The sequence below is a fragment of the Melanostigma gelatinosum genome (assembly GCF_949748355.1).
Source record: "Melanostigma gelatinosum genome assembly, chromosome: 6".
Taxonomy (NCBI): domain Eukaryota; kingdom Metazoa; phylum Chordata; class Actinopteri; order Perciformes; family Zoarcidae; genus Melanostigma; species Melanostigma gelatinosum.
In genome coordinates this window covers 6,598,180-6,613,042 of record NC_136639.1, presented here as the reverse complement: position 1 = coordinate 6,613,042, position 14,863 = coordinate 6,598,180, and the positions used below count along the sequence as shown (strand labels likewise).

At 42.2% G+C, this 14,863-nt stretch overlaps 1 protein-coding gene across 1 annotated transcript in view; it reads left to right on the top strand.

Moving 5' to 3' along the window:
• The window catches only part of LOC306778629 (transmembrane protein 132C), a gene marked incomplete at both ends in the record, with an annotated part of 187,461 nt that overhangs the window by 145,077 nt on the left and 27,521 nt on the right, over positions 1-14,863 (top strand). Inside the window, one exon of the mRNA XM_079270234.1 lies at positions 9,324-9,467. Within this exon, the coding sequence (XP_079126360.1) occupies positions 9,324-9,467 (144 nt within the window). The remainder of the gene's footprint in view (positions 1-9,323; positions 9,468-14,863) is intronic.

Genomic DNA, 14,863 nt, shown 5'->3' with positions numbered 1-14,863 from the left:
TGACAAATATATTTGATGCTATCACACACAAACATATAGTCACATACACACGATTATGCACTCACAATCATAAAATAGCAGCATAGACCCACACTGGAAAACGCACACACCCACACACAACTTTGTTGCAGCCAAATAAATGAGCCGGCACTCCTCAGCCCTAATAGTCTGGCTGTAATTAACATTGTCATCATGATAATAGCCATTTATCCCTGACATATCACACACACACACACACACACACACACACACACACACACACACACACACACACACACACACACAGTCCAAAACCTCTATCTTGTCTAGGCAGCTCGCCCAGCTGTCACCTCCCTCATCTGTCTCCCTCCACCTCCCACCTCCCCTCCTCCTCTTCTTCAGTATTTAGACCTCATGATCCTTCTTTTCCAGTTTCACCCCCCCCCCCTCCTGTCTCCTTTTCTTCTGTTCTCTCTTCACTCCATCATCTCCCTTCCTTTCTCTCACTTCCTTTTCAACTATTCAAACCCCCGTTCTTCTTCTCTTCGTCGTCTTTCTATTTCTTTCTTCAACCTCTCCCTCACTCCGTCTGTTTCTGTCTCACGTTGCGACGTTGTCTTTTTAACTTGCTGTGTTCACACTGCAGCAGAGGACAGTCAGCAGGAAACCGTATGTGATTTCCACCACAACAACAAAGGCTGAGACAGTTTTGGTGGAGACGGCACGGACAGAACAGGTTGGCCAGGCTGGTTAAAAGGCTCCGTTACTGGTAGATACTGAAGGCTACAGTTGGCAACAAGCACGGCAGGTCTGAGCAAACAGAACCAGTAGACAGCAGAACATCCACAGCAGGTAGTCAGAGAATCATTTTTCAGGCGGGTAAAGGCTGAACAGATAATGGGTGCAGACACACCTGGGGGAGAGTCAGTTATAGCTTACATTTACTGAGGTCAGCTGACTAGAAGAAATGCAACACGCACACACACATAGGCCCGAAGTGCAAACATGCACACCCCTACCATATAGACGTGCATTATTGATGTGGACTGATGTCGGGCACTGTCCGCAATGGACAAAAAAAAGATCCCACACGCTAGATTTGGCCTACGCTGCTATTTCAAGTCCCTGCCTGACTTCCCATCCATTTACACTGAATCCTGTCCGATCATTTCAACTGAAGAGTCGAGCAAGAAAACGAGACACGGCTTTCATTGTTGACATTGTATATAACAGTTACCATGGCGTCAATTTGCGTCTGGTGTTGTAGTCGACTGACATTCAATCTGTTCACTACCAGCTGGTATCACTGGTTTTTTTGCAGAGTGGTGTATCAAATGTGCGACATCTGACATTTTTTTTACAGTTTTCTTAATTTAAACTTACCACATTAGCATCTGCCGACTGTCTGTGTTCATAGACGTGAGGAACCGAAGTGATATTGGTGATGCAACAGTTTGCACATTAGAATGACAGTCTCTAGTGAACAGTATCGACTTATGTGGCACCGGACAGCCGCTCCGCTGAATCACGATATCAGTGGAAGTCGAGCTTCATTTACTTCAACAAGACCAAATGCGAACGCAAGCTATTTCTAGATCTCCTCTTTGAGACTCTCTCCAGGAAGAGAGAGAGGGAGACATATTAGGAAAGAAGCAGAAGCAACATTTGTAAAAGAACTTGTCGTAGGCGTTACTGCCACTTATAAACAGCCTGCATCAAAAGTAACAGCTTAAAGTGGTTTTTATCCCCACAACAATTTTAGAGATTCTCTGAATGGAGCATTAATTTGGCATCAAATAACTGTTTGCGATGGAAAGACTGTGTGGAGCAATGTCTCCCTGAGCAGAGAACGAAGTCACTGCAGGTGTTCATGACAGTGTTCGTGTCCCAAAGTGTTGTTGAAGTTACGTTCATGAGGTGTTTACGCGTTTTACTGAGTTTACATACTTACTTCAAGCCCAACCTTGTTTTTCCTAAACCTAACGATGTTTCCCAAACTTTAACCAACTAGTTTTGGTTAACCTTACCCATAACTTATATGTTAATAACAGAAACATATGAGTTGTAGTCTATGACCATCATTGTCAGAGACAGAAGCTCCAATGGGAACATTTCATCTGTGGCCTTTTCCCCCATTTCGTATTTTATATAAAAGACTGCTCATTATAATGAACATACTACTTAATTAATTATAATAATTAAATACAAAATAGCATAAATCAAGGCAACCACCAAGACTAACTAGACAACTTGTTTAAAATAAATTCTGATTTTTTGAATGGTTTAATGTGGTCACTGCCCCTATTTTCCTGTTAAAATGTGTTCATTCAAAACACTTGCATGCTATTATCACGATCCAAGTGTGCTTAGTGTGTGTACCTGAATACTTGTAGTCAGCTTGTGCAGTAAATGTAAAATACTGTCCACAGGCACAAGCACGCACACACAAAAAGAAAGTGCCACACACTTGATGTGTTTAATGGGTCTGAGGTAAGTTGCAACTAAGTGCCTTCAACCAATTTTCCTTCCCAGCTGAGCCCTGACACGCACACACACACACACACACACACACACACACACACACACACACACACACACACACACAACAGAGTGAGACGGGGGGGAAATATATCAAAAGAGAAATGACACAATCCCGGTGAAGTTGAGATCCAGACACTTATCCGTATTAATCCATCATGTGTTAGTCTGGTACTTCTTATGTACTTTCATGTGCGAAGTATGCTTTTGGTTTGCTTTTGCTTTATTGTATTAAATGGTTTAATTGCATATCTTTGGATACTTATGCAATCTGCATAATGCTGCCAAATTGAAATAACACCTTGATTTATCACAGTGTTATTTCCAGGTTGATGTCAATGCAGCAAGATAACTCGACTTGAAACAACCTCAATTAATGTGTTAACCCAGCCGTGGAAATGCAATTGGAGCAGTAACATGCTGAACATCTGATTTGCACACATGCACACCTTCACTGACTTTATTGCTTTATTAATGCCACATATAATGCAATAAACAACGTACGTACACGCATGCATGACCTGTAATTCATTTATTTTGTCTGGCCTGCTGCTGCTCCTCAGTACAGATGTTCATGCACGTTACTTACACACATCCAAGCCCTTTGTATGTTTGAGTCTGTTGTGTTTGCTCTCTTTTACAATCAGAAACGCATACAAAATCATTTTTAGGTCGAAAGTAAGAAACAGGTGAGGAGGAGCAGGCACAATAGACACGGCAAAGAAAACATTGCCAAACCAGTAGAATAAAGATCCACCAGAAGGCGTCGAAAGAAAACCAATGTAATGAGAAGAAAACTGTATTCTGGCCACATTCTACAAATTCTTCTTTTTCTTAATGTATGTCTTCCTGCCTCCTTATCATTCTGCCCTGCTCTCTCGTACACTGTACGTTCACTCAGATGAACACACTATTTAGTATTTCACTGCTTTGCCCCATGGTCAAACACTCAATAAACCATCCAATTGCACTGCTCGCTCTCAAACTGTTATTTAACCCCATTTTGTAAAGCGCTGCTCGTGTCAAGACATGAGGGAAGGTTCCTGATGATAAAACTGCCTTTTTATCCTCTATCCTCTCCCTCATCCTTGAATTCTTCTTCTCTTTTTCTTTCCTCTCACATTGTCCGTCGATCAGTCTTTGATCTATAGCAGAATTGCCCCATGAACAGTTTATTCACTTCGCAAATCGGTTAATACGTCGATAAATGAAGTGGCTTCAATGTATTTTTATCATGGCTTCAACAGCTTCTGGTGTTTTCTACACGCGTGTCAGCATGTGCCCGTGTGTCAGCATGCCAGGGACACGCTGGTAATACAGCCAAAGGGACAGAGACTGATTGATTTATTGATTGCGTTTCATTCAACATTATTATTCTGTATTCTCATCTTAACATTCTCTTTATTTGTTTGTACGGTGTGCTCGTACCAGTGTGCCACATCAGATTAGGCAAACCAATAAGTTCGTGATAATTGTCAATAAGCATAAGTGACGCCCCAATAATACCATATAAGGCCACGCGTCCTGCCCCATATGTCCTATATACTGATGTCTTGATTTTGGGGATTCATAAAGAAAATTCAATAATATTTGAAGAGCTTCAGCAGCAGAATTTAGGGACCTGCCTAAGCCAAGGAATGGGGAAAAAATGAAGAGTGCTGTTACTGCACTCTTTATTTTCGGGTGGATGGTCGTACTGGCACTGAAATAAGGAAGAAATGGCTCCATGTGAAAAACGTATCACCGCAGCAAGGTGACCAATGATTGCTACGGGAGGGGGTCAAATCATTCAAGATGTTCATAATGTAGTGTTACACAAAAGCATCGATAGCCAATTTAAATTAGTGGTCATATTGTTATGCTTTGTGAATACATGTAGAATTGCATTAGTCTATTGTTTTGAATTCCAGAGTCAAACAGGATGACATCAACATAATTATGAAGTGTAATTTAGGGTTTTCAAACTCAAAATTGCTTCAGAGTAATGAAATATCGAACCCATTAGTGAAAAACTTCGGCTTGAATAACAGCAGACTAATTGCACATGACTCCTACGAGAGGTCTGCACCGCTCGTAAATAGTGTTCGTTCCTAGGAGAATATTCCAAACACAAAAAAAGGTGGATTGGACAAGTTCTCCTAAATCAATTATACAAGAGTCTGGTGATTCAAGTGCGTGAGGCCCAACGTAGGTCTACACGACACATAAACAGCATGCAATTGTGTAGAAACAAGAGTATGTCTGAACAACTTTCTCTACTAACACAAGAGAGAAACAAAATGCAACCTTCTAAATAAAATAAATGGATACATTGCTGTATAACACAGCTTTTACCTGCCTGTAAAAATGGATTCCATTATTTTTATCCGACTGTGATAAAAAGGTCACAATAAGACCAAAGGGAGACTCAAGAGTCGAATATGTTCCAAGCAATTTCCCCCAAATGAGAAACTTGACAATTTAAGGAATGAACAGAAAAAAGGGTAGATTTGTTTGTGTGTGTGTGTGTGTGTGTGTGTGTGTGTGTGTGTGTGTGTGTGTGTGTGTGTGTGTGTGTGTGTGTGTGTGTGTGTGTGTGTGTGTGTGTGTGTGTGTGTGTGTGTGTGAGTGAATGTGTTGTTGTCTCTGTGCATTTACTGGAAAATCAGTCATAGATTAGTGGCAGTAGTACCATTTTGACTGGAAGAGGTGTGTGTCTGTGTGTGTGTGTGTGTGTGTGTGTGTGTGTGTGTGTGTGTTTGTCTGTGTGTGTGTGTGTGTGTGTGTGTGTGTGCGTACGAGACAGAGCGAGAGGAATAGACCAACTGAGAAGGAGGGCGAGACAGAAAGAGAACTGCTTACATACTCTTATTGTAAGTCACTGTTGCCATTGAATTTGTACAGAAGAGCAAAAAGCTCCAGTTTTTTCACTGTCAACTCTTTACAACCCTGTGTGTGTGTGTGTGTTTCTCTGTGTGTGTGTGTGTGTGTGTGTGTGTGTGTGTTTGTGTTTATCTGTGTGTCTGTGTGTGTGTGTGTGCGTGTGTGTGTGTGTGTGTGTTTCTCTGTGTGTGTGTGTGTGTGTGTGTGTGTGTGTGTTTGTGTTTATCTGTGTGTCTGTGTGTGTGTGTGTGTGTGTGTTTCTCTGTGTGTATGTGTGTGTGTGTGTGTTTCTCTGTGTGTCTGTGTGTGTGTTTCTGTGTGTGTGTGTGCGTGTGTGTGTGTGTGTGTGTGTGTGTGTGTGTTTTCTCTGTGTGTCTGTGTGTGTGTTGGTGCGCGACACTGTGCGTGTGTTCCTGTAATGGGTGGTCTCGCTCTAGTTGCTTCACTTTAAGTCGCACACACTTTACAGGGCACAGACACACACACACACACACGCTCGCATGCGTGGATAAGCTTCATTGAAGAGAAAGGTTGTTTCCTAGACTTCACTTCTCTCTGCAACATGCACACACAAACAAATGTGTCGGTGCCTACTGGATGCATGTGCACACGCACACACATTTGTTCTCTCTATTCATGCCCTTACTCATGCGCACACACACACACACACATGTGCAGGAGTATGTGTATGCAGGAACCTACATGACCTCTGGTTCATTCATACATAGAGATGTTTGACACACAAGACCTCAGCATGCACTCGCAGCTTATCTCAGTGCAGTGTGGAGCAGCTTTTGAAGGCAGTAGGGAGCCGCTTGTTGACGAGCCACTTAATAATTCCCTTGGACAGGCATGAAATCTCTTCTTTTCTCCCTCTGTCTCGCTTTCTGTCTCCTTTGCGCTCGCTCTAATATTCTTCTTCCTGCTGTGTTTTATCTGGGTTTTGTTTTTCACTTTCTCAATTTTTCTGCTTTTTCCACTCCACTCCTTTTTTCTCCGTCTGTCTCCTCTGCTTCTCTCTTTGTTCTGCTCTCTGTCGATCCTCTTTGTATTTGCTACGAAACGCAAGTCGTTAGTAACATGAAGGTTATTCAGGTACTTGCAATGATAGTTTGCTTGTTGTGTAAAGAACGAGCTAATAAGGCAGGTTTTCTGTACATTCATTCAACCTGCATTCAATCTATTTATATGAGATGACTGTGACAGATTAAACCCTTTGGCTGTTTTCTCTATCTCTCTCTCCTCAGGGAGTCAGTTCAATTATGATTAAATAAGAATATAATTCAATTACATTTCCATCCTCATTAGAGATGCTTGTTCTCCAACACTAACGCCGGTCGGACAGAGGGTCACGGGCGCCAGTTGACCCATGCAAATAGACTACCGATTAATTGTGCCTGTGTCATTCATCGGCACGTACTTAAACATGTGGTTCTAGACGCGCGGTGATGTAAGGACTGCTTACAGGTCTAGTTGGTGAACTACTGTTGCTGGTGCTAACACGCTAGCCATAAATGAATATGCTGTATTCGGCTGCAGTCGGCCACAAAAGATGAGTGTTATCGTTAAGAATTCCCACCACACTCATCAGTGTTAAGGGTCCCTTTGTAACGTGTGTTAAAATTAACTTTTGTTGTTCTCCCTTGTGGTGCATAGATATTTCATTGGCTTGCACACACTTGATTCAGATAAAGAAAATCTCCACCGACACACAAAATAAAACAATTTAAAGATCACTTTGTAGCCAGTTTAAATTCACTTAAGCCTACATTTCAAGGAAGAAAATCAGATCTAAAGGATTTGGAGGCAAGGCAAGTTTATTTGTATAGCACATTTCAACAACAAGGGAATTCAAAGAGGCGGCAATAAAATACAGAGATATCGAGTTTGTCTCATTGTTTTACTTATTTAAAATAAAAACCCTGCTTGTTGTCATTCTTTTGGCCTGTGGTGCAGATAGCAGATGTAAACATGATTTTATCAGTTGCACGTATGACTACTGCCCCGGGACACACACACACACACACACACACACACACACACACACACACATACATTTCAACATACACATATAGACTACATACCAACACAAACACATTCCCTTTATCCCTCCATCTGCTCTCCTCCCCTCGAGGGAAAAGAATCTTCCCGTTCATTTGTGTGTTTTTGATCCAGCACGTTGACTTTCTCTGTGCCCTTCATCTTCCTTCCATGCGCTCCCTCTTTGGTCTTTGCATGCTTTTAATCCTGTTTGTCCCCTCCTGCCCACCTGCCTCTCACCTTCAACCTGCACACTCTCTTCTGTCATGTTTATGTATCTGCAGCATCTATTTCGGATTTCAGGCAAGAAGTTCACGTTTGAGAAGGAGAGAGAAAAAGAACTGAGAGAATCACAGAATATGTGTCGTTGTGTATGTGTGAGAGAGGGAGAGAGATCTCAAGTAAAGGTCACACCACGTCCTGTGGTAGAGAATGATCGGGCATTAGCAAACTTCACATGCACTTAAACTCTTTGTTGTGTGTGTGTGTGTGTCAGAGCTCGTATCTTGTCATGTGTATTTGTGAATCTCTACCCTGATGTGCTATTTATACTTGTGTGTATGTGTTTTCTCTTAGTTTTGTTGTTTTTCCGCATCTTTATGTAGGTTTCTATGTACAGCACATGTAACTGTGTCTGTGAATGTCCACATTGTTGATGGTTGTGGCTCTCAGTTTTCCAACCCAGTCTCCTACAACATTACGTTCCCATACAATGATTCTGCTTTCTCAATTAAGTTTCATGGGAACTTCGACGATAAGGGATTTATTTGTCATTGTTGTACTGATACTTTTACTGAAGTAAAGGATCTGAATACTGCCACTTATCGCCCCCAAACCTATAACTCTACATGCTTTCACCAAACATTAAGATGAACAAAAACCCAATGCTGACCTTAACTCCCAAACTAAATCTCAACCCTTTAAACAAAAGAAGACCAAAGAAGTGAGGGACAGCCAAAATGGTCTAACTTTCCAAAACATGTGTTCAATCTGAAGATGTGAAATGTGTCCTCACAAAGACAGAGACACAAGAAGACACACATTCCCGTACACCCAAGGTGCAGAACATTTAGGATCGAAACCATTGAAATGCTGATTGTGTCTGGAGACACACAGTGAACTGTGGACAATGCGGCACATTCATTCTGCATTTCTTCTTCTTCATCTTCTCCGCTGGCATCCTGTATGCTCAGCTGAATTCCACAAGAGTCGAATAACAGGAACACACAAACACACATTCCATCCAGAAGCAGTGGGCCCAGCGAAACAACCTGTAATCAGGCTTGTGTGTGTGTTGGCGGTGATGAATGCCACCCTGGAAACTCAATGCCGAACAATCAAGATTGACGCTGGCAGACTGTGTGAGCGTGTGTGCTGGTTTGTTTGTGCTATTTTTGTTGGAAGGATCTAATCAAATGTAATCTTGCTGATTACATTCATCGTGAGATTTATAATCACCTCTTTTTATCTCTCTACTTCCTGTAAAACTCTCCCCGGTCTCTGTTACTTGTTTACTCCTGTCTCTCCGTCTGCATCGTTCACCATCTCCGGTCATGTCTTCCTTCTCGTGCAACGTTGAGTGGATACATGCTAAACTGCATGTTGTCGAAAAAGAAACAACAAGAAGTCAAGTTTGTCTTAGACATCAAGTGTGAATTGGAAAGCTGTCGAAAAAAAACGTGTTAGAAATAGAATGAGAAAACAAAATAATTTGAGAAAAATTACAATACTTCAAGATATTTTTAAGATTAAATGAAATTAATTTAAACAATATCTACAAATACCCGTTGCTTCTTTCAATCCTTCATGGAGCAACCAGCAGCTGCTTTTAAAACATGTAGAGTTACTTCTCATTCAGGACTGTGGCATAAAGAAACATTTCTTTTCCCTCTTTCTGCCCGTAGGACACAGAGGTGGTGAACACAGCCATTCTTACAGGTCGCCGTGTCGCTGTGCCCATCAAACTGGTCACGGTGGAAACCGACGGGCAGGTGAGGGAAGTGGACGACTCGGTCACCTGCACCTCGACAGACGTGGACGTGGTCAAGGTGCGTGTTCAAAGTATACACAGAGAGATGTATCAGTATAAGGAGGAATGTACACATGTCTAACCCACACAACTGCAAGGTATCGCACTCATTCATGCATATATTCAGACACACACAGTTAACTCTATATTAGGTTGTATGTTATGAAACCGGACACACCACACATGCACAAACTAAGACAATCCATGTTGTGAGGACACATCGTTAATAACTGTACAGGGTCTTAAGTCGTGGTCTGCCAGGCAAGCTAAATATGGATTCGGAAATCATTTCTGAAGAGTTTGAGAAACACAACCGTTGAAACAACAGGGAGGAAATCACAGAAATGTGAGGAAGCAAACGTGGGGTTATTTTACACAGCGAGTGATCCATATTAAATCATCATTACATTCTAAAATCGTGAAGGATGTTTGTTGTTCTCTAATTCACTTGGTGCAACGGAGCAAAATGAGACACTTATCACAGTATGCAGGCTTTTTTCAATCTCACTTTGTGTTTACTGAAAGTCATATGAAAGTCTCAGAATTGCTGATATGTGGGCAACTTTTCATTTAATGACCATAAAAAGCAACATGGAGGGAACAAAGGTTATTTTTATTCGGTTCAGTGTGTTGGTGAAGTAAAGCAGAGTCATCAAACACCAGAAGAACAGATGTGGCCGTTGAAGAAACTCCAAAGATAGTCAGTAAACTGTAGTTTATTCGTTAAAGGACCAGTGGCGTAGCTGCCAAACCTGAATTTGTGATAAAGTTACTCCCGCTGTACTTCACTGCTGCTGTGAGGATTTGCCTTGTTTTGAGTGCTTTTCGCCTTCTTTTCTTTGACTGTTGACATTTTGGGTGAACACCAATTTTGAGACTTTATCCACAGTTTGGTTATTAGTAGTAGTGCCCCCTTATTGTTACGTATATATATAATATATATGTTAATACTCCTATTGATATTCATAATTGTATTAATGTCAATCATTTAATTTTCATACTTGCCATAACCAAACCTGCTCCTGCCAGATCCCAACATCAGTATGTTGCATCAAAAAATATGTGTGACATTCAGCTGATTAAAAGTGCCGTGTGGCCGTTTTTGTGTAAACAAAGTTTCTGTTTACATTCAGTGTTACTGACCTAAACACATCGTGTATATCCTGAGGCCAGACAAGCATTGTGAATGCATTGCCTTCGACATTTCTTTTGAAAAGATCCGCATCCATTTTCACTTGGCTGTCCTCTTCTCTTCCCTTCCTTTGCATTGCTGTGTTTCAAGGCAAGCTGTACCTGTATGTGGCATGCGTGCACATCCTCATGCGTATGCATGAGAACAAAACAAGAATACACACTCGTAGAAATATTGCTCCAAAGTGTGATAATGGTCAAAGACTCCTGAGGCTCCTGTTAACGTTCTGAAAGTGGAAGGTTCATATCTCATCCCTAATTCCAGCTCAATCTGCTGGTTACTTGAATACAATGTTGTCCAACCAGAAACAGGCAGTTGTGAAATAACCACATAGCCTTCTGTGCGCTTCTGTCAACATTGTTAAAACTTTATTTAGTTCATGAGGTAAAAATAATACATTTTCATTGATAACATTTTCTTTCATGAAATCAAGGTTAAATGTGCTGCGTGCATGAAAACCATGTCATCTCTATCCTGCTTTTCTTTTTGTCTCCGTAATCATTCCTTACTGTTGGCTTAATCCCCTCCACAAGGAGGTCAGAGGTCAGCGTCGGCGAGAGCAGCCGTCGTGGACCTGGCAGTGATCCAGTGTCTCTCTGAAGGGCGGGACAGGGTTTGAGTTTGAACCTGGTGAAAGGACAATCGTCAGTGCCGAGCCACTCTGCCACATGAACTCAACAGAAACACTGTACTATTAACAAAACAGAAATACCTTCAAAAGAATATACCTTTACATAAACAAGCTGATACTGTGGATTGGAGATTGATTCTTCTTGTGCTACTTCTCCTCTGTGCCCTGAGGGCCTGAAGTGAAACGCACTTTTGCAGTGACAGCTTCAATATGAGGCCAATTTCCTGGTACAAGCCGACAGGAGTGGTGCTGTTTAAGTACGATCAATAACAACACAGCGAAAATGGAGGGAACTCATTCAGATGGATGTAATGTTAGCTCTCTGCGTATGTAAGTGTGTGTGTGTGTGTGTGTGTGTGTGTGTGTGTGTGTGTGTGTGTGTGTGTGTGTGTGTGTGTGTGTGTGTGTGTGTGTGTGTGTGTGTGTGTGGTAGGGTTTGGGAAAGAGTTGCTGGCTTGTGTGTGGGGGGGGAGATCTTTATAGACCAAGATACAAACACCGGAAAAAACACACACGCCACATGTTTAATAGTTGTCTATATCCACGTTACATGTAGATCATTTACATCAACTGCAGCCAATCTTTTAGTTTGTTTCATAATTGTTTTTATTTTATCCGAAAGCTGCATTTGGAGAAACCACAAAGCAAAGAGTTGCCTCGATAAATCCACCTGCATTTGACAGCTGGAATATTTTTGACTCTGTTTTTGTGTTACCGAGTCCGACTGATATCGACACTTACCAGGATCTCCAGCTGTTGATGCTACTTTACTTCAGACTCTCTCTGTGCACTTCACAAAGTAAACCCACACATGTTCAGCTCATGCGTCTTCGCCTCATTTCTCGCCTCCTTCATCCAAACCTTGCCTTTCCATCCATTTCGTATACAGTCTAGGTGGCTTTATATGTATTTAACCAGTACTTCTTCATTTCCCCTGCCAACAACATAACCCAAATCGATTTACTTATTTTATTATTGATATATATACGTGCTAGGAGGGGAACCGAAATGTAGGTGCTATGTGCTTGCAGGACGACACCGTCAGTGGGTCAGCTGAATCTGGCAGCCGTGAGCTATAGCCATTGGAGCACACTCACATGCATTAACATGTACTAAAAGGCGATGCTGTGCGAAGCATTGGTGCAACGCGGCACATAGGAGACGCTGTAAAGCAACCTGAAGCTGATTGTGTTTGTTTGTGTGGAAATAAGAGGGCGTGCGTGATGATTGAGTGTTCGCAAACAGTTGTTTGTTAACATCTGATCTGATAGATATTTCCTCTCTTGTATTCCAATACGCACACACACACACACACACACAAACACACACACACAAACACTGTGACAAACTCAGAGAAGCTTCAACACAGCCAGCTTTTTGACAATGGGACCCATGGGGTACAGGTAGCTGTCAGTGAGTCACTATGACAGCTGTAAAGTGTTTACACTTTACAACCCCCCCCCCCCCCACACACACACACACACACGCACACACACGCACACACACACACACCACCCTCTTTAGCCTAATCCTGAGTGGGCAGCACAGAGCAGGTGGATTTTAACACCTTTCATGATGATAATTATCATTTAAAAAATGCACAACAAAATTTAACAGACCTCTTCAGAACACTGGCCACAGATTAAGGAGTTAATTGCATTGAGTAAATGCTAAATGTTTTTTTAACAACCGTCACAACCACTGTCACAAGGGGCTGATCGCTGGAGCGTTCCAGGGCACTCCGTATTTGACTCCTCCTCGTTACTTTTTGTCGCAGAGTTCAGGGTTTTTTTAGTAAAAAGCCCACCTGCTCACTCAATTCAGATTGTTACACATCTGTACTGTATAGATAGGTGGAACGAGCTTTTCTTTTATGGCCATTTTTTAAATGGGTCAGAGCAAGAAAGATTAGGCCAACATCAACTGTGAATACAAGTTCATTTCAGCAATAGGACTACAGTGGGTATCTGTAGGTATCTTACAGGCTTGCAGGCGATACTCACAGCTTTTGGCGTATGGATGATGCAAATCCCATACTTTACTTTAAGACCAGACTGCGAGCGTGTTTAGTTTTATTACACAGGATGGCCAGCCCTGACAGTCTCCTTTTTCATGGTGCTTTTCAGATATGTTTTAATTCGACTAGTTTCAGTTTTGAGAAGGATTGTCAGCGCTTAATGTGATGGAGAGACACTGAAGCGTGAGAGGGCTGTGGGCCGCACACCTGGCACCTCTCTCTCACCCGACGATGAAGCTGCAATGCGCACTCTGGTGAGAAAAGCCTTCCGTGCCATTTGTTGCTCATCTTTCAGTGAAGACGTACTCTCCACTTCTGATATAACCGATGCTTTGCAGCATATGTAACCTCTTCTGGAGCTGCCATTTGATTTAGACAACATTGTTGCCTCTCTGTCTTGTCTCGCAAACAGCTACGCCACGTAGCAGCCAGTAGCTCCTCACAGGCCGCTGATTGTGCCGTGCTCGATCTAACCAGAGACATTTGGATGGATTTGTGTCTGCTTTATGCTTCTGTGATTCTCGCATGATCACATGATCACAGAATCCACCTGCCGTGCAAGGTAACTTATCTGCAGACCTCTGTCTGGTTTCAATGTTAGTTCATCTCAACTTTACGACAACACACGTAATAGTTGATCAAAAGTGTTTTACAGCACAGAGAGAAAAGCAGAACAACAGAAAATAGACATCAAATATGAAAAAAAATGTAAAGCACGAGATATAATACACAGAGAAACAACTAGAGACCATCTAACAATCTGTCCACAGACAGCAAGACATATACACACCTGGTAAAGTACTCATAACCGCACCATGATGACTTACACACAGACTCAGAAGGTGAAAACAATGCCAGCGTTCTTGTCACAGCTGGAAACAAACACCACCAAGTCCTCCAACTCAGATAAAATATCTGTCCATTAAACACAGCAGTCGTTGAAATGCAAGCCTCGTATCCACAGAGCAACACGTTCTGAATGGAATGGCCTTCTGTAGGAGCTTTTATAATTCCTTATAGATCCGCGGCGCTGCAATAATAAAAAGCATTAAGCCAGCAGAGAGAATGAATGGCTGAATCACGGAATGACTGCAGTTTCCTCCACATGTGTTTCAACTGTCGCATTCCACTTTGGCTTCACTCCGAAACGTGTGAGAAGAAGAAACTCCAGAAAGAAAAACGATCTTTCTCTGTAGCAAGTTACAAGCAACAGTCTGAGGACGATTAGAGTTCTCGTTTGGTTCCACGTCACATTCCATTTACCGACCTTTTGTTTAATTACTCATGCTGGATGGATGAATGTTCGCAGGGGGAATTGCACAGTGCTTCTGCCTTCCCTGCTAATGAACATATGAATAAAACGACTGGCTGAGCCTGTCGCTGGCTGTGGTGCACTGCTGTAGATTTCAGGGATGCAGCTTGTGTTTTTTAGTTCAGCCCATTTATCGCTGACAACAACATAAGCAGCAGTGATGTACTACGCAGATAATAACTTCCCCCTCGTCTCCAGCCCTCCCTCGCTCTTCTCTGTCAGCGTAAACTATCTTGTTATGCTGTCATTTGTGATGTGTGTAT